The sequence below is a fragment of the Geotrypetes seraphini genome, chromosome 3, assembly GCF_902459505.1.
Source record: "Geotrypetes seraphini chromosome 3, aGeoSer1.1, whole genome shotgun sequence".
Taxonomy (NCBI): domain Eukaryota; kingdom Metazoa; phylum Chordata; class Amphibia; order Gymnophiona; family Dermophiidae; genus Geotrypetes; species Geotrypetes seraphini.
Window position 1 is genome coordinate 383,555,073 of NC_047086.1, and position 20,703 is coordinate 383,575,775.

General features: G+C 45.5%; 1 protein-coding gene across 1 annotated transcript in view; it reads right to left on the reverse strand.

The window, feature by feature from the left end:
- The window catches only part of EPAS1 (endothelial PAS domain protein 1), a 308,169-nt gene extending 297,806 nt beyond the window's left edge, over nucleotides 1-10,363 (reverse strand). Inside the window, exon 1 of the mRNA XM_033939696.1 lies at nucleotides 9,927-10,363. Coding sequence (XP_033795587.1) covers nucleotides 9,927-9,952 — 26 coding nt within the window. The 5' untranslated portion in view covers nucleotides 9,953-10,363. The remainder of the gene's footprint in view (nucleotides 1-9,926) is intronic.
- Nucleotides 10,364-20,703: the final 10,340 nt, after the last annotated feature.

Consider the following 20,703-nt stretch of genomic DNA (forward strand, 5'->3'; position numbering starts at 1 on the left):
CAGGGCCACCATTTAGACTACACTGGCAAACACAGACATGCCCACAGAGCAGTGGGGCACCTTAAGGGGCATTCCTGTGAACGTCACTTAAAAGATGATGGGTTTTTTTTGGATGACTTTTTTTGAAAATGATTCCCAATAGGCACAAGGATTTTATTGTTAGGTGCATTTATAGAACTGCAAAAAAAAATTCAATAAAGACAGTTTTCCATAAAATATGGCAAGAGAATGAAGAAAAATTGGCTCATGCTATGATGAAAGTTGAGAATCATGAGGAGTGCCTGCTTGTAGGATGAAACTCCCAAAACAGGTTCTACAACCAGAAGGAACATTTTCCCACAACACTGGGTTATAAATGAAGCCATCTGCTAGTGACTCACGGAAACGCATCTGTTGTATAGACTAGGCCTGTATACAAATCACTGGAAGGTGAGGACTTCACTGGCAATGAATCTGCTGGGGCTGTTCTCCCTGGAGAAGAGGAGACTTAGAGGAGACATGATAGAAACCTTCAAAATCCTGAAGGGCATAGAAAAAGTAGATAAGGACAGATTCTTCAAACTGTGGGGAACCACTAGCACTAGGGGTCACTCGGTGAAATTGAAAGGGGACAGGTTTAGAACAAATGCTAGGAAATTCTTTTTTACCCAGAGGGTGGTGGACACATGGAACGCGCTTCCCGAGGTTGTGATAGGCCAGAGCACAGTACAGGGGTTCAAGGAAGGTTTAGATAGGTTCCTAAAGGATAAAGGGATTAAGGGGTACAGATAGAAGCAGAGGTAGGTTATAAAAATGGTCAGGAACCACTTCACAGGTCATGGACCTGATGGGCCACTGCGGGAGCGGACCGCTGGGCAGGATGGACCTCTGGTCTGACCCAATGGAGGCAACTTCTTATGTTCTTATCCTATGCCCTCTCACTCCGGAGTTTCCTTTCAATTGAAAGAGACTCATCTCATGTGTATTTATACCACATAGGTATTTAAACATCTCTATTATATCTCCCCTCTCTCGCCTTTCCTCTTAAGTATATATACTGACATCTTCAAGTCTGCCCCCATATGCCTTATGACTTAGACCAGGGGTGTCAGAGTCCCTCCTCGAGGGCCGCAATCCAGTCGGGTTTTCAGGATTTCCCCAATGAATATGCATGAGATCTATTTGCATGCACTGCTTTCATTGTATGCTATTAGATCTCATGTATACTCATTGGGGAAATCCTGAAAATCAAACTGGATTGTGGCCCTCGAGAAAGGACTTTGACACTCCTGACGTAGACCATCGATCATTTTAGTAGCTTTCCTCTGGACCAACTCCATCCTGTTTAAATCTTTTTGAAGATGGAGCCTCCAGAATTGTACACAATATTCTAAATGGGTTCTCAGCAGAGTCTTAGACAGGGACATCAATACCTTCTTTTTCCTACTGGCCATTCCTCTCCTAGCTATTGCTGTCGTCTTTTCAACCTGCTTGGCCATCTTAAAATCAACACATACTACCACACCCAAGTTCTTCATCCCCTAAGCTGTACCGTGCTCTCAGATTTTTAAAGCCCAAATGCATGACCCTGTATTTCTTAGCTGCCAAATTTCAGACCATTCCTCAAGCTTCACCAGGTGCTTCCTCATGTAATCCACACCAACAAGGTGTCTACTCTATTGCAGATTTTGGTATTATCCACAAAGAGGCAAATCTTACCAGACAGTATCTGAAACACTGATTAAAAACAGCGAGTCGTTGGTAAACCCAATTATAATGTGGGGCAGCTCCATCTATAGCCCAATACATGGTGTTCTAGTATAATACAAATAAAAATATCAAGTTGGGACAATCTGACCTCACCAACAGCAATAGCTCAGATACTGCCCTCAGAAACAGGATGGCTTGAATTTTATGCAGGAGGCAAAAAAAAAAATTTTTTAAAAAATCCATTATCGACATGAAAGTCAGAACACACAGAAAGTTTTGTTACAGTGCATTCCTGTTATCCACTTGTTCCATATTCACAAATTTGCTTATTCAGGCAAAAAAAAAAAGTGTAACCTGTTTTCACTGTTCACTGGCATTTTCACTTATTCAGGGTCATGCAGATTGTGTTCCCATGAGGATGAAGATATTCATAGAGCTGTGCTTGAGTACTGTTACGCCAAAAGATTGTTTTTTTGTTTTTTTAATAATAATAATAATAATAATAATAATAATAATTTATTTCTTGTATACCGCTATACCAAAAGTTCAAAGCGGTTCACAACAAAGGATACATACAACCAATATTTAAAATACAGAAGTAAGTATAAAATACATTTATTAAATGCAGAATATAATTTCTATTATTTATTTAATTTTCTATTATATAATTTCTATTATTAATTTAATTTTCTCCCAAAGGAGCTCAGAACAGTTTACATGAATTTATTCAGGTACTCAAGCATTTTTTCCTGTCTGTCTCGGCAGGCTCACAGTCTATCTAATGTACCTGGGGCAATGGGGAGGGGGATTAAGTGACTTGCCTAGGGTCACAAGGAGCAGCGTGGGTTTGAACCTACAACCTTCAGGGTGCTGAGGCTGTAGCTCTAACCACTGTACCACTCTAGAAATCAAAATGGAATAAAAGTGAGCCAAGTATAGGACAATAAAACCATTGTGACATCACTGATGAGGTTGGCGCTTAGATATTGGTGGAAAAAGGCATTATGACATCACAATATCAGCTCTGGTTATCAAAGGCGGAAACATTTCACACGATTTATTTATTCAGTTTTCTATACCGTTCTCCCAAGGGAGCTCAGAATGGTTTACATGAATTTATTCAAGTAGTCAAGCATTTTTCTCTGTCTGTCCCAGTGGGCTCACAATCTAATGTACCTGGAGGGCAATGGGGGGATTAAGTGATTTGCCCAGGGTCATAAGGATCAGCATGGGTTTGAACTCACAACCTCAGAGTGCTACAGCTGTAGCTTTAACCACTGTGCCACGCTCTCTGTTCTTTACAAGAAGGGTACATGACATTATGGTGTTACGCAGCAAAAAAAAAAAAAATGTACAATAAGCAGGATCACACAGGAACCTAACTCCCTTTCCTCCATAGGATCAATGGTTCCGTATTCTCGTTCTTGGTATTTACAGGGTTTTCTAGGAACCTAACCCCCGCAAATAGCGGGAATGCACTGTATAAGCTATGTTGAATTCTTTCACATTGGTATTTCGTGCCACCTGCAATATTCTGACACCCGAGATTATGCTCCGACTGTTCTAATTTTAAAAATCCGTTAAAAAACAAGTTGTTTAATCAAGGGTTCCCGTACATTTAGGAATTTATGGAATCTATGTAAAAACCAATACAAAAATATTGAACATAAAAAAACCAAGTTGATATATAGATGTATATATAGATGTAGAAGCAATTGCAGTTTAGGATATGTGTGAATCTTATGAAATCAGTACCTTCCGTAATGGTTTTTGAAGTTTATAAGTGGGAACATACTGCGGGCTCCTTTTACTAAGCTGCGGTAGCGTTTTTAGCACGCGCTAACCCCCCGCGCTGCGCAGAAAAAGAAGCCCTGTATGCTGAGAGTGGAGTTGATATTTGTTAGGTCTTGAGTCGCAATTATGAATGTTTATTTTGATGGAAACCGCTTAGAGCAGGGGTGTCCAACCTGCGGCCCGAGGGCCATGTGCGGCCCAGTGAAGTATTTTGTGCGGTCCCGGTCGAGGGCGATGCAGTGTTTTCCTCTGCTGCCCCCCGGTGTTTACCGTCTTGCCAGCTCCCTCCTCTGTCTTGCTGCAGCGTTTGCGCATTTGTGCGGCCCCAGAAACATTTTTTCGGCCAATGCGGCCCAGGGAAGCCAAAAGGTCGGACACCCCTGGCTTAAGAGTGTAGATGGCATATAAATCCCCATAGTTCTTTACTGCCAGAAGGGTTTTAAAACTCAATAAAACTGAACTATGTATGAAGGTATATCACAGCTTTGTTTTCTGAATATGGATTAATATTGATTGATTGATCACTACCATTAGATCATTTTCATGCACTGCTAAAAATTGGTTCACCTAACAATCCCCCCCTCCCTCCTTTACAAAGCCGCGCTTGCGTTTTTTACCACCGGCTGTGGCGACAACAGTTCGGAATTCCACGAGCGTTGGAGCGGCTGCCGCAGCGGCCGGCCCTGAAAACACTAGCGGCTTTGTAAAGGAGGGGGAATATTTTGCAGGAAATATTTAACCCAATTTTAGACAACAGCAATGAACCTGCAAGACATTTAAGATCTGATTTACCATGTGCTCACTAGGGGTTTAAAACAAATGTTGAACGTTTATTTCCAAACATCAGTGAGTCATCATTTCTTAGTGCATCAGCAGATTTCAGAAAAATGCATACACAATTTCCTATATTACCTTCTAATATTATAAGTATTATATATAGCAATGGTATAATTTGATTACAAATTAAATAAAGGTAAATGTGGTACCCTTTATACACATACCAAGTTGTGAACAAGCGCTAGATCAGGGGTGCCCAACGCGTCAATCGCGATCGACAGGTCGTTCGCTCAGGCGACCCCAGTCGATCGCACAGCAGGTTCCCTTCTTCCCTTCTCTTTTTTTCCCCTCCTGACTGGCCCGCCTCTTAAAGAACGCTGGCCAATCAGAGTGCTGGAAGGGCGGGGTGAAGGTCGGTGGGGGACGGAGCTCAGCGCATCACAAGAAATAGAAGCGCCTGTAATGATTGAGGTAAGAGCGAGGCCTAATGCTGCCCGATATACAATTTTAAAAACCCCAAAATCGGCCTCCCAATCAGTGGCGTACCGAGGTGGGGCGGTCCGCCCCCGCCCCGGGTGCACGGCTTGGAGGGATGCACAGCCGTCCGGGTCCTCCTGCCCTTCCTTTCCACCGGTCTGCGCACGGGGCTCGCACCCGCCGCCCAAATGGTGCTGTTGGTTATCGCGAGACTCGCGGGAGTTGACGGCACCATTCAAGCGTCGGCACGGGACCAGGCAGGCGCAAGCCCCGAGCGTGGACTGGGGGAAAAGAAAGGCAGGATGACCCGGACCTGGCCGGCTGTGCACCCCTCCAAGCCGTGCACCCGGGCGGATCGTCCCCCTTCTAAATCCATTGTACTTGTCTTTTATTCAGTTCCACTAATGAGCATTGTGACAGGCAGTTCTTATGGGGCAGTTCTTGGAAGTATTTCTTTGTTTTTCTGTGCCTAAGTATTCTATTAATTTAACTTCCTTATTCCTGTGGGGATCTCCAAAGGGGACGAATGGGAGACGGCCGGTGGCAGGTGGTACTTTAGCAATTCTTACAGGTTGCCATAGGCCTCAGGAGCTGTCTTCCTGCCCCTCCTCTAAGTCAGAGACAGGCTTGGGGCAGAGGGAAGACAGCTCCTGAGGCCTATGGCAACCTGCAAGGATCGCTAAAGTACCAGCGATCCTCTCTGCAGACTGCTCCCTGCTGGAATTAGGTAAATGGATGTGGGGGGGGGAGTGCAGTCCTTCAAGGGGTAGTGCAGGCCTTCAGGGGGGGAGTCAACCTTTGAGGGGGAATGTGCAGACCTTTAGGGAGGGTCAGGCCTTCGGGGGAGGGGAGCTGTATAATAAAAAAATATTTGAACATAAATACAAAGTACACTCGGTGTGTATATATATATATATATATATATATATATATATATATATATATATATATATATATATATATATATATATATATATGTATGTTTAGCATTTTTATTGTTGGTAGATCATTTTGACTTGGTCATTTTAAAAGTAGCTCGCAAGCCCAAAAAGTGTGGGCACCCCTGCTCTAGATGGCCACTAGTGTGGTAGTTTCTTACCAGATTATAATAATTATTATTAGCAGGATGGTTTGCTCAAAAAATGTATCCCCTGCAAGCTGCCCTCGCTTTCAAAACCTAACTGCTTTCCCCCCAAAATCTACCTCCCACAAATGCCCCAACAACCCACACACTGTCATTACCCTCAAAAAGTACCCAAATCAACTGCCCCACCCACCACACTACCCCATCTCCAAAAACAACACGCCACTACTTCTTCATCATGCCCCAGACTGCCCGATGAGCGCAGCACAGTGGTTGGAGCTACAGCCACAGCCCCCTGAGGCTGTGGGTTCAAATCTCACGCTGCTCCTTGTGACCCTGGGCAAGTCACTAAGCAAACCGATCGTGTAGCGATCGGTTTGCGAGCCCTTTGCGACCCGATTTCCCTGCTGCAGTATTCACTAACCAGTTTTGCAATCCGATGTCAATCCGCGCATGCAAACGAGATGAACTGCATGCAAAGTAGGCGAGGATGCGACTGTGCTGGCCGATCAACCCAAAAAGCAACTGCTGAAGACCAGTCGCTGAAGCCCTTTCCGACTGCCTTCTGCCGCCCTGCTCTCAGCCCCGATCTCCTGCCTGCCCCAAAGTTGCCCTGAACCCCTGATCACCTGCCTGCCCCGACGCTGCCCTGATCGCCTCCCTGCCCCAATGCTGCCCTCATCGCCTGCCTGCCCCGACTCTACCACCCTTCCCCACAGTGTAAGCCCATGGTTTTAACCAGCAGCGGGTTGTAAAAAAAATTTTAAAAAGTGCCAGGCCGGAGGTCCAGCGCATGCACAGACCATCTAAAGATGGTCTGCGCAAGCACAGGGATCACTATAGAGCGATCTGTGCCGGCAGATGGGGGCGTTCCTCCGATCGCCCCCATCTGCATGTTGCAGTTCGGTGAATTCGGCGGACCTGCCCCAGATCCGGCCCGATCAGGCAAGTTAGTGTATCTAGCCCTTAATCCCCCCCCATTGCCCCAGGTACATTAGGTAGAGTGTGAGCCCACCGGGACAGATAGGGAAAAATGCTTGAGCACCTGAATGTAAACCAGGCTATAAGTGGTAAATAAATACTACAAATAAATAAATAGTAAATACCCCCTGGATCTGCTCCGCCAACACACAAACCAGCCATTTATAACTTAATACTGCTATACAAAGGGCAGCATAAGCACAACTTACTCACATAAAGAAACACACACATCACAATCCACAGGTATCACAGATGTAAATTCTCTCCACGGCAAGTACAAGGACAGTGGGCACCCAGGCAAACCTTCACTTTTTTTTTTTTAAATAAATCTTTATTGATTTTCAAACTTTTAACAGTGCAATACAATTAATTGAACATACACACTGCATAAAACACACTATTAAATACACAATTAATACATAAAACTAAACTAAACTAAACCTTAAGTTTGTATACCGCATCATCTCCACAGAAGTAGAGCTCGACACGGTTTACAGGAATTACAAAAGAAAGGAACTCCAATGGAAAGAAGAGCTTGGTAAAAAGGGGAGAGAGAATCATTTTCTCCCCCCTCCTCCCAATTATTAATACAAGAAGACATATTATGTGATTACAATATTATAATTAAGTAATTTTAATAATCAAAATACATTTTCCTCCCCCCAACCTGGAAGTGTAAAGAAATCTTTAAAAAAGAGAGATACATGATGACATTTATTGCGATACAACAAATGCAGTCCATGGTGGGCAAATGTTTGTACCACTTTCAAGTATGAGAGAATGAATGCGGAATGTTTAGGGTTTAGTAATACATTTAATAAGGTGTGGAACCAGGCAAACCTTCAGTTTTTCATCCCTCCCGGCGAACTTTCAGATCACTAGCCTGCAGACCCCCCACCCCCGAGTTTGCTAAAATCAAGATCATCATACAAACATCCTATTAAAAAAATGTAGGCTAAAGTAACTGATGATTCTTTGAGCTTGTGGGGCCGCCAGACCTATTGGTTTTTTTATGCTTCGACTGCAGCTGCTTTTTGCTGTCCCTCAAAAAGCTGCTGCTCCAGGCGATTGCCTAGTCTCGCCTAGTCCTGGATTCACCCACACACATAAATAGTGGGGTTGGAAAGAAATGCATGAACTACGTTCTGCATGATTTCCCCACTCGCTCCTTCGTCTATTAGAACAAAATTCGTCAGCAATCATCATATTCTAATTCTCTGGGTACATTAATGCTAAATCCAAGTCACAGGGGGAAAAAAATTGAGTAAGAAACAGGGACTGGGGATAAAGCAATCTGTTAATAGGGAACAGTTATTTACTCCTTCAAAACAGTGCTAGAACGAGGGTGCGCCAAGGAACGAATAGCAGATTTAAGAAGTATTCCTTCAGTCGATGCGCATTTAAGCTGTGGCTTTTTGGCTAGAAAAGGTAGTCAATCATGATAGTACTGTATACATGAGTTTATCAAAAAGCTCTTATGTACACACTTTTTGGTTTAAAGTTTGGCAACAAATACAATTGATAACTGGTATTGCTATATACCCCTGGAATAGTCAATTGTTATTTTAAACAGGTTTGATGCAGCAATACGTATAATCACAAGAAACAAAAGACCTGATCTCCATACTTACTGCTATTGCCTCACAGAACATATTAGTAACTGGAAAAATGTTCAAATGCTCAATTTCCAATTTTGCTGGCAATCGGATTGTACCATCTATAAATACGAAGCCACTATAAATTCACAGTCTATACACAAATCCTGATTTAGTAAAATTTGGGAACCTTTCAAGCACTATGTTAAATAATGCCTGATTTACTGTATGTGCCTTTCTCGTTTATGTCTTTGTGAGAGTATGGGGGTGGACTTGATGGAATATTCCTGAAATAAACCACTCATATAGACAGTTTTTGTATTCTCCAATGTTTGGAGGGTTGATTGTGTATTTATGATACTTGAACGTGTATTGCCCTCGTATTCTTGAAAATCAATACAAAATGTTGAATTAAAAAAATAAAAAAAAGAAGCAGCTGGGACAGGTTTCTGGAACATGGTCCATTAACAACTATTAGCCAAATTTGGTTTCTCCACCTCTTTATTACTGGAATGAGCTTTCCTATGGCCTAGGGTGGCAACTGTAGGAGACAGGAAGCTGGCACTTGGCACTTCTTATATATGAAGACAGGTTGGTCCATTGGGAATCACAATTATCTGAAAGGGGCTCTGTAAATCCAGCTAAATATAGGCAGGCATTCTACTTCTAAATTTATTTCTTTCACATTTCTTTACATTTTTACCATCATAATATTTTAAAGTAGAAGTTACAGCAACTCCTCTAACAGACGTTACAGACCCTTCAGGATAAATCAAAGCCTTTGAAAATCTGGAATTCAGATAAGCCCCAAATATATATATAGTACACTAAAGGAGAGGCAATTTAAAAAAATTGAAGAGTTTAGGGTTGAGAGTATAATACTCCCAAGCCTAAAGTCAAGCATGCTTGCACAGCTAAACTAAAGCTTAACTTTGTATACCGAGTCATCATTCTAAGAAGGCTCGACTCGGTTTACAGCAATTAAATAAACAGCTCTCACAATACTGCTGCGCCTCTCCTTTATACTATAAACTGGGGGGGGGGGGGCTTGCACCCCATAACCAGACAGCACAGGCTGCGCCACAGACAGATCCCGACGCCAGGCACGGAGTTCGAGGTAGAGCGGGCAACCCCCCGAGCACGGGCCCTCGGGAACCTGTCCGCGCGCAGCCCTCACTCGAGCCACGTGCGGGCGGCAGCCCCGAAATGCCGCGCGCGCGCACCCTCTCCTCTGACGCTCCGCGGGGGCCCCTTCGGCGCAACAGGCGGCTCGAGCGCCAAAAGGTCGGATGGGGGTGGGGCGCATTTAGAAAACGAGCCTCCTCGCCTCTGGAGAACACAGCAGGAGCGGATATGGAAACCGGCCTCTCTCTCTCTCTCTCCCCCCCCCCCCCCTCACGACGCCGGCAAAAACTTTCCGTAACTTTCCAGAGCCAGCACCGTCCTTCAGAGACGCGCGGGGTTGTGAAGGCGGCGCGTGCTCCCCACCCCCCGCGCGGGTGCTTGACAGGTCTCGCGCGCACTCTTACCTTTTCTTCTCTTTCTCGGCTGTCATGTCGAAGCGCACCAAGGTTAACGGGCGACCTACGGCAGCTCCCTCTTCCTGGAAAGTTCCGGATCAGGGCTTTATGCCGAATGCACGGCGCAACGAAACGCAAAGTAGAAATCCTCCAGAGAAAAGTCCTTTTTTTTTTGGGGGGGGGGGAGGACGGGGAGCGATCGCCGGCTCCGGGACCCTGGGGTGGGGGTAGGGGGTGGCCGAACGACCATACAGTCTCAGAGCACTGCTGAGGATTGTACGGTCGTTCAGCGCAGAAGAAGACCCAGTACGCTGGAGCCGAGGCCGGTGCTGCTGCTGCTGCTTTCGCCGCTGCCTCTCCGGTCTGGGAGGTCAGGCTCCCCGCTCGCGCTCCAGCAGGAGCAGCCGGACAGCTCGCGCACCAATCGCGGGCCGGCCCCTGCTCAAGCCCCGCCCCCTCGCTCCCGGGACTTGTTTGTGAGGTCAGCGGAGTTGACAGCTCGCGCTGGGGCGTGCCCGAAAGGGCAGGGGAGAGATAGGCGGGGAGGCAGAAGGTGATGCTGATTGGGCGGGGCATCGAGGTCCCTTCCCAGGTCCACGTTCCGCTAGGGTTACGGAGGTGTGTTGGCATTTGCTTCGGCTCCTCCTCATTTACTCTATAAATATCACGTGGGAATAATAAAAAAAAGTTTGTCGTAAGTGTGGTTGCTGCTCCCGAGCCATTGGCAACCTCTAGGACGGCCGTATTACATAAGACACTCATGTGGTTTGCTTGTTCTCCCTTAATAAAAATAAAAAAAAATACCTTTTTGTGATATTTTCCGACACAGCAATGTATCTTTCATACAAAGAGAGAACTGATTGCATATTACCATTTCAGAACCATAGGTGCAGCTATTTACTGTTGATGGATGATTTATTGTGACTAGGGATGCAATGAAAGTTATCTTTTTGGTAGTCTGGCCTTGCTGGAAAAGAAGACACGGTTATTCATTGCTTGTAAAGCAAAATATCTTGGGCTCGCTTGTTTGATCGGACTTTAACGATGAAAGAACCGTTTAGAAATGTTGCAAACACGCACAAAAAAAAAAACCGCTAGCTGCCAAGCTCTTTACAGCTTTTACTCCTAATGATTACTGTAGAGCAGTGAGCTGGGAACCAGGAAAGCCAGGGTTCAGATGGTGCAGTTTCTTGTGATCTTGGGCAATTCAGTTAACCCCTTTGCCTCAGGTAAGAACATAAGAATTGCTGCTGCTGGGTCAGACCAGTCCATCCTGCCAAGTCCGCTCACGCGGCGGCCCCCGGTTCAAAGACCAGTTCTCTAAAATGAGTCCAGCCTCACCTGCATACATCCCAGTTTAGCAGGAACTTGTCCAGCTTAGTCTTGAAATCTTGGAGGGTGTTTTCCCCTATCACAGACTCCGGAAGAGCGTTCCAGTTCTCTGGGTGAAGAAAAACTTCCTTATGTTTGTACGGAATCGATCCCCTTTCAACTTTAGAGAGTGCCCTCTCGTTCTCCCTGCCTTGGAGAGGGTGAACAGACTCAAGGACCCTTTTCCTAAGCTGCCTTAAGCACTAACGCACACCTACTAACACAGCTAAAAATGGAGCACTCAGGAGTCCTTTGGTAACCCTGAAAGGTGCACATGCCAGCCACATGCTAAAAAATATTTATGGTTTTTTGTTTGAAGGATGTGACATGGGCAGAGAATGGGCCTTCTTGCGTTAACCAGTTAGCGTATCTACTGTATTGCATGCTAACTGGTTTAACACATGCGTAAGCCCTTACCACCCAAAAAATGAGTGGTGGTAAGGGCTCACATGGTCATTTTTTTTTTTTTTTTAATATGGGAGAACAGAGAAAAGACACGTGAGATGTCTATATACGACTTGGTGATTTATTATGAAAATGACATCAATACAAATAGTCTCTAATAGAGACTCTGTGCATATCTCAACAGTCCTGAATTGGTAGATGAAAATCACAGTTTGGACAAACATCCCAACCAGGAACCCAGTTTCGGCATATATTGAATGCCTTCTTCTGGGGACATTGATGTATATTGTCTTTAAAAATGCTAAAGGACGTAATATTTCCGCAATAAAACAATAGCACACAGCCGTGTTGGCGTTTTAAGGCAAGATTCCTTCTTCTGTCCTTTGTACCAGTTTTTAAAAATGGCCGTGTGCTCCTTTGTGCGCCTCCTATTCTCACTATCTCACATCTTGTACATTTCTGTTTCTTTTCTCTGTTCCTCTCCTTCTGGCTCCAGTTCGCTTTCTGCTTCTCCCACTCGCCCCAGTCTTACTCCCTGTCCCTCTCCTCTCCACAAGTCCTCACAGTCCTTCTCATTTTCCTATCCCCTCACCAGCCATCTTGTCATCCACCTTATTCAACACGGTCTGTGTTTCGACCCCCTCCCACCAGCTCTCCTATTTGCCAGGGCAGTGATTTACCGGCAACTTCCTGCAGGCAAGTACTGAGAGCTGCTGGAAGGGGAGGAAGCCACTGTAGGAGGCTGGGAAGCTGCTTGATAAAGGGAGAGCTGTTACTGGACTTGGAGGGAGTTAGAAGGAGAGATGCTGCTGGGAGGGGAGGAGGGAAAGGGATGGGAAGAGAGTTAATGTTGGATAGAGGGAGGAGGGAAGGGAGAAGAAGGAGAGATGCTGCTGGAAGGGGAGGAGGGAAAGGGATGGGAAGAGAGTTAATGTTGGATAGAGGGAGGAGGGAAGGGAGAAGAAGGAGAGATGCTGCTGGAAGGGGAGGAGGGAAAGGGATGGGAAGAGAGTTAATGTTGGATAGAGGGAGGAGGGAAGGGAGAAGAAGGAGAGATGCTGCTGGGAGGGGAGGAGGGAAAGGGATGGGAAGAGAGTTAATGTTGGATAGAGGGAGGAGGGAAGGGAGAAGGAAAAAAAGGAAGGAGGGAAGGGAGAAAGAAAAAAGGAAGGAAACAGCTGGCAGGGAGATTACAGGAAGGGAAGGGGGTCAGGCTGGAATGGAGAGATCAGATGAGGGAAAGGGGAGAGAGAGGAATGTGAAAGTAGAGAGACATTGATGCTGGAAAGGGGGTCAGCAGAGAAATGAGAGAGGGATAAAGATGCTAGATCTGGTGTAGGAGAGATAAAAATGAAGAAGGCAGTGAAGCTGGAATGAATGATGTAAAAAGGAGAGAGGAGGAACAGGCTGGATGGACAGGGATGAGGGGGAGAGGGCAGACATTGGATGGAATGGGCAGATGCTGGAAGGAAAAGAGTGAAAAAAAGATGAAAGCAGAAACCAGAGAACAAAAGGTAGAAAAAAATAATTTTATTTCTATTTTGTCATTAGAATATATCAGATTTGAAATATATATCCTGCTAGAGACATAACTGGGGACTGCAGTATTCTGTTAGCATGATATTTCTATGTAGCATTCTATAATAACTTGGTTTGTTCAGTTTTCTTGATAGTAGAGGGGATATATGTGAAGGGGAGGGGAAACGGGTTTTGTTGGTCCGTGCTCTGTATATTTGTATTTATAAAAATCACAATTGTTCAGAATATTGTTTCTTTTTATACTTTAATAAAATACGTTCAATATAAAATCATAACTGCGGCTTGTGCAGATGGGATCAGATGGTTTGCGGGGACCGAACTCGCGGAGATGGGGCATAAACGGGGTTTTTAAATTTTAGTCCTAGTAGTTTGCCGGTCCACAAAATAATTTTTTTATTTCTGCTGGTCCACGGGTGTAAAAAGGTTGAAGACCACTGCTCTAAGGTGCCCCACTAGTCTGTTGCCATGTCTGGTTGGCAGTCCATTACAGGATTGGCCCCTCCCATGTCCAAATAGTCTTGTCCTGGCCGTGTGGGACTTGGATGAAATTTTGTTCGAAAATGTGCTGCAAAGATAGACATCCTGACGGTCTAGGACTCCCAAAAGCCTGGACGTCCAGATAGAGGATTTTCAAAAAATATATATACAGTAAAACCTTGGTTTGTGAGCTTAATGCATTCCGGAAGCATGCTTCTAATCCAAGGCACTCGTATATGAAAGCAAATTTCCCCATAGGAAATAATGGAAACTCAACCCAAAAACTTTAATATAAAATACTATACGTACTCGTATTGCAAGACCTCGCTCGTTTAGAACAGTCACTACACTCCTGCAGCGTCAGAGAGAGAAGAACCATTGGCTCAGTTGTGTTGATGTGACATGTGTATCTATAATAATAAAACGCTAAGTGCGCATGCGCACTCTCGCCTTGTGTTCCCTGATCCCTGATCTGTCAGGATGTGGCCGGCAGAGTGTGCATGCGCGCTAAGACGCATGAAAGGCATTGGTGAGCGGACGATGCCAGGAGCAGAGCTTTGAGGCGAGGTGAAAGGCGGTGCGGAGCGGAGGATGCCAGGAGGAGGGCTTCGAGGCGAGGCGGCTATCAGCGCCTGCAGGCCATGGTGGCTGTCGGCGCCTGCAGGCCGCGACGGCTTCTGGCAGCTGTCGGCGGAGTGCAGACGGTTCAAGCTCGGAGCCACTGGCGATTACCATGGCGGTAACTCCCCCCTCTCTCTGCCGAAAAAAATATCGCTGCCACGTAAGGCAGGGAAGGGCGGGGCTTCTCTCTCCCCCCCAAACAACAACAAAAACTACCGATACCCGCAGCTGTGACCCCCCCCCCAAAGTAAACTCTGAGTGAAAACAAGATGAAGTACCTGAAAAAAAAAAAGAAAAAGATTGGATGCAACAGTGTGTATGTGTGTGTGTGGGGGGGGGGGAGGTTCCTAATCCATCGTACAGCTGGTGGTCGACTGAGTGTCCATGATCCTGCCTGCCATGTTCTTCCTGCATCGATGTCAGGAAGTCCTCCCTGCTCCACCACATTGGCTTCTTTCATCGATCCTTCATTCAGCCGTACATCAGACTAACCAGACCTTCCCCCTCCTTTACAAAGCCGCGCTAGCATTTTTAGCATTGGCCGCTGCGGTAACGGCTCCGACGCTCATAGAATTCCTGTGAGCATCCGTGCTGTTACCTCTGTGGCCAGCACTAAAAACACTAGCGTGGCTTTGTAAAGGAGGAGTGGGTTTGAGAGGTGGTCATGCGCAGGGAGGAGGGGCCAGGGAGAGAGACAGAAAGAAAGACAGACAGGGGCAGAGAGACAGAAAGAAAGACAGACAGGGGGAAGGGAGAGCGACAGAAAGAAAGACAGACATGGGGCCAGGGAAAGAGACAGAAAGAAAGAAAGAAAGAAAGAAAGAGGGCAGGGAGAAAGAAAGAAAGAAAGAAAGGGGGCAGGGAGAGAGACAGAAAGAAAGAGGGCAGGGAGAAAGAAAGAAAGAGGGCAGGGAGAGAGAAAGAAAGAAATTTAAAAAAAAAGAAAGAAAGAAATGCCTAAGTCTACACATCTATTCTAGCACCCGTTAATGTAACGGGCTAAAAAACTAGTACTGTATATACTCGTATTGCAAGACTTTGCTTGTTTAGAACAGTCACTACACTCTGGCTGTGTCGGAGAGAGAAGAACCAGTGGCTCAGTTGTGATGTGTGTATACTGTATGTACTCGTATTGCAAGACATTGCTTGTATATCAAGTTAAAATTTCATCAAATGTTTTGCTTGTCTTGCAAAGCACTTGCAAACCAAGTTACTTGCAATCCAAGGTTTTACTGTATATATTTCTAGATATATGGTGGTTTGACTTTTGAAAATAGGCATTTTCTTACTGCCAACTATGGACATCCAGCACCATATGTCCAAATTGGACTTAGATGTATGTTTTGAAAATGACCCTGTATAAGAACAGTGGAGTTGCCTGTGTATGTTGAACTGGTTACCACTATCCAGCCAAACAGAACAGTGGTGAGTTGGTTCATTTTGAAGTGGAGATGAAACTGAAGCTGGTAGCAATTCTTTGTGCTGGTCATTAGAGAATGACACGGTGACAAAATTCATCACCGTTCCCGTCCCCGCGGATAACCGCGGGAAATAATCCCATGTCATTTTCTAGTATCTATTTCAACCTCAGACCTTCTACACCAGCATTCTTCAAAGCAAAGCTTGCGGGTCAGTGGTTGTGGCCATTCATACTCCAATTCTTATGTGAGTCAAGGATAATGAAGCCATTGTGACATCACTGATGTGATTGGCTCTTAGGCACTGGTGGAATGAGGCATTATGACATCACAATATCTGCTCTGGATACCAGAGACTGTCATTCTGTAGTGTCTATCTCAACCTTAGTCCTTTTACACCAGCATTCTTCAAAGCAAAGCTTGCGGGTCATTGGTTGTGGCCATTCATACTCTGATTCTTCCCTCTCTCTTTAAAGAATGACATGAAGATGGTTTCCCGCGGTTATCCGCGAGGACGGGAACAGTGATGAATTTTATCACCGTGTCATTCTCTACTGGTCATCGCAAAGAAAATTTTACACTTGGCATAGCAAGGGTGAGAGGCACCTGGGGTTGTGGCGCCCCTCCCCCTCCTCTCGTTTCTGCCCCCCCCCGCTCCTTTCCTGATCCCCTTTCCTTTCTCCCGTACCTCTAGTTCCCGCTCTGTGCTCCATGCCGCCTCCAACCTAAGAAATGTGACATGTCCTATTTTGCTTTTGTAAATTTACACAATTGCATTCTGCAACCATAACGAATGATTAAGAACGCACAAAATAAGAAAACACAGGAAAAAAACAACATTACCCTTAGAAAATAGCAGACATTATCAATCCTTGCCCACATTATTCCCCTAATTCTATAAAAAGTGCTGAAAATTGCGTGCGTAGATTTGGGTGCACACCCAATTTGTGCATGCAATTTAATTCAATAATAAGCTAATTAGTGCCGGTAATTGGCATTTTAACAAGCAATTATTGGCATTAATTATAATTATATGTTACAGCTTTGGATTCTTGCTAAGAAGAAAAAAATAATTTTTTTAGATTGAATCAGTTTGGGCAGATTGGATGGACCATTCAGGTTTTATCTGCCATCATCTACTATGTTACACACATAAATCGAGGCACAGGATCCCTGCCTAGCCCCCAGCCCCCTTTACGAAGCCATGTTAGCCTTTTCTGTCGCCGGTGGCACAAATATTTAATACCAACAAGATAGCACCAATATTTTTGAAAACGGCACTTATCTTAGGGATGCCACCAAGAAATGCCAGCACTGCTCATTTAAGCCCTACGGGGCCTCCGTTTCACCGGGAAGACCCTGGCTTCCTCAAGGGAAGTGCAGCAGACGCTATTTCTCTCAATGAATCTTGATATTAAGTGTTGCTGCATTTCCCCTGAAGAAGCCTGGGTGTTTCATCGTGGCGTCCCTAAGATAAGTGTTGTTTTCAAAAATATTGACGCTATCTTGTTAGCATTAAATATTTCTTCAATTTATATTGCACTTTATATTGAAAACATTTGGGGCTTTAACCAGTGCTCGAGACATGACCTGCTTTAAATGCCAAAATCCAAGTAGCATTGTGGCTTTTTAAGGGTCTCCGAGGTTTTCTCCCCTTATGCTTAAATTTGGTTAGATTTATATACAGGTGTTTTTGGTTTACACGGGGGGGGGGGGTATATTTCACACACGAGTCACAAAAAAGAGCATGGAAATGTGTGAGTCACGGGCAGTTCGGGGATGTTCCTTTAAAGTTCCACAGCTAATTATTTAACAACTTTATCCCTCTATGGAGAGAAGAGGATAATTCTGGCAAAGTAAGAGAAAATATTTAGTAAAACAAAAATAGTCATACCTCCAGTATCCACAGCCAATTAGTTAGAGCTGATGACAATTAATATACAATCCCTGAATTACCATCAATGATTTAGACAGGAATTACTCATCCCTATCCACCTTATCGTGAAAGAAAAGTCTCCAAGGTAGAGAGAACGAGAGGGCACTCTCTAAAGTTGAAAGGGGATAGATTCCGTATAAACGTAAGGAAGTTCTTCTTCAGCCAGAGAGTGGTGGAGAGCTGGAACGCTCCAGGGTTTCAAGACTAAGCTGGATAAGTTCCTGCTAAACTGTGACATATGCAAGTGAGGCTGGACTCATTTAGAGCACTGGTCTTTGGCCTGGGGGCTGCCGCGTGAGCGGACTGCTGGGCACGACGGACCACTGGTCTGACCCAGCAGCGGCAATTTTTATGTTCTTATTATGTTCTTATCAGGTTCCAAAAAAGCATATAGAGAATTTTGATAGGACTGTAAACATCAAATCCTATTAAAAGCGTTTGCATCTGAAGAATGTAGAGGGAGACACCGGGTCCCTCCGTTCATATAAAAAAAAATTTTCCGTAGGGTTGCTATTGTCCTTTTCCTGGAATTTTGTGTACATGGGGGATTTACACTAGCATAAACATTCTTATCTTGGAGTCCAGAAGCACCCAACCTACCGTATATTAAGTTTACAGAAAGGGTGGTGGTGGAGAGGAAGGCAGGCAAACAGACAAGACATTTCGGGGTGAAATCATGCAACAGGCTGTATTCTTTCCTTGGAATGAGAAATGTGTCTTCTGACCACTGTTCTCATGCTAAAGTTATGAAACAAAAATTAGGGCTTATGTGATTCTAAAATGCTCCGTCAATGCTTCTAACACCCAGCCATCTACTAATGAATGACCGGGTCATAATTTGCAACTGGGGAGAGTGTGGTGGAGTGGTTAAAGCTACTACTACTACTAATAATAATAAACAGTTTATATACCGCAGGATCGTGAAGTTCTATGCGGTTTACAATGATTAAAAATGCTACAAATTGAGTAGAACTGGCAAGTTAAAACCAGTGAATGGCGGCTCTAGAGATCAATTATTGTGGGAAAGATTGTACAAATCAACTGCCTAAGTACTTCAGGAACAGATATGTTTTTAGGTGCCTACCTAAAAGGGGGTTTCCAGCAGGAGGGATTGGGCACGCTCCTGCTGGTGTTCTATGGGGGCTGGGGGGATTCTGGCAGGAGGGATTGGGTATCCCTCCTGCCGCTTTCATTTTGGGGGGGGGGTGTTCCGGGCAGGAGGGTTTGGGCATCCGTCCTGCCGCTTTCGTTCGGGGGAGGGGGGGTTCCGAGCAGGATGGTTTGAGCATCCTTCCTGCTACTTTCATTCGGGGGGGTGGGAGGTTGTTCCAGGCAGGAGGGACTGGGCATCCCTCCTGCTGCGTTCATTCGGGGGAGGGGACAAACCTATCGCAGGAAATCCCTTACCACGATAAGCTTAGCGGCCGCATCTAATACAACCCAATTCTCTAACCAGCGTCTGTAACATGGACGTCGGTTAGAGAATCGGGTTCACTGTAGGCGGACTTAGGCCTGATTCTATATAGCATGCCCATCGGCTTCTGAGACTGGGCGTCCTATACAAAATCTGGGCCCCAGTGTCTAGGCTAGTGATATCACTGGCCCTTTAGGTTAAGCCAGTGATTCTTTCCCCTCCTTTCCCATCGCAGATCCAGAGCCTCTTCCCCCTCCTACTGCCTTGAGTCCAGCACCACGTCCTCAGCCTTTTTCAGCACCTCTAGACCAGCAAGCCTGCTCTTTCCCAAGTTTGGGCAGTGCCAAGTTCAACTGGCTCCTTCCCTCTACAGCATCTTACCACTCTCTTTACGCTGCAGAAGGAAGGAGCCAGCTTGATTCGGGCAGCGTGTTATCATTGCCTGCTACCAGTGAAGAACAGCTGATCCAGGGGTGCTGAGAAAGATTTGCTGGACCAGGGCTGGTGAGGGAAACCGAGGAAGAGGTGCTGAATTCTCAGGATGGGGTGGGGGGAGGTGCTGGACCTATGTGGTGGACAGAGACAGCAGAGATGCCAGCTCTTGGGTGAAAGGAGAGGGGAATGTCAGACTATGGGGGGTGGAGAAGACATATCAGACTGGGGGGGTAGGGAATGAGAGACATGTCATGGAAAGGAGAGATGCTGGACTACAAGGGAATGGAAGGGATGTGCAGGTGGGGACATGGCAGAGGGGGGGGGGTCACAAAACCCAAATTTGGTTCAGGCCTAGATCAGCAGCTTCAAACTTTGGTCTCCCTATGACTAGATCTTTGGGCACTTTGGCCCAGATTCTCTAACCGGCGCCGTTGCCGGTGGCCACCTTAAATGCAGCCGCCAATTGCATGTCAATCATGCGATGGCACCGGTTACAGAATCGCAGCAGGTAGGCCTGAAAAACCCTGGCCTACATTTCCGGTACCTACTTTTAATGTGAATCTCATCTCCATAGGCGCTTTAGGCCACCTGACGCCACTTCTGGCATTAAGCCACGCCCACAGTGGTGTTAGGCAGCTTAAAGAGCCTACAGAGGCGCCTTGAAACTCAGTTAAAAACGCCATTTAAACGGCATTGTTTACTGAGTTTGGGTGCCTCCCGGCGCCTAAAAACTGCCACTGTTTATAGAATCTGGAACCTTTGTGCTTCAGAAGGACAAATGAGCTCTCTGATTAGTTCACTTCAAGTAAGAAAGAGTGGCTCTGCTCTTTATGGCTCCAGGATAGAGGCTGGCAACCCTTGTTCTGTTATTCCTCTTTTTTCCCCCCTTAGTCTAAGGACCTAAGGCTAAGAGGCTAAGGTGGGACCTGGATAGGATCCTCCCCCTCCTAACGACTCTTCTACATCATTCTTAGCTGGACCAGTTAGCATGGCAGTAATGTCAGTATGTTTGCTGACTAGCGCATCTATGCCTGTTCTCTGCCCCTAATGCGCCCCCTCCAAAAAGTACTATATATACTCGAATATAAACCTAGATAAAATGGCCGTCTCGGTTTATATTTGAGTCTTACTATTTAACTTTTCTATAGTGCTGCTAGATATACACAGCAC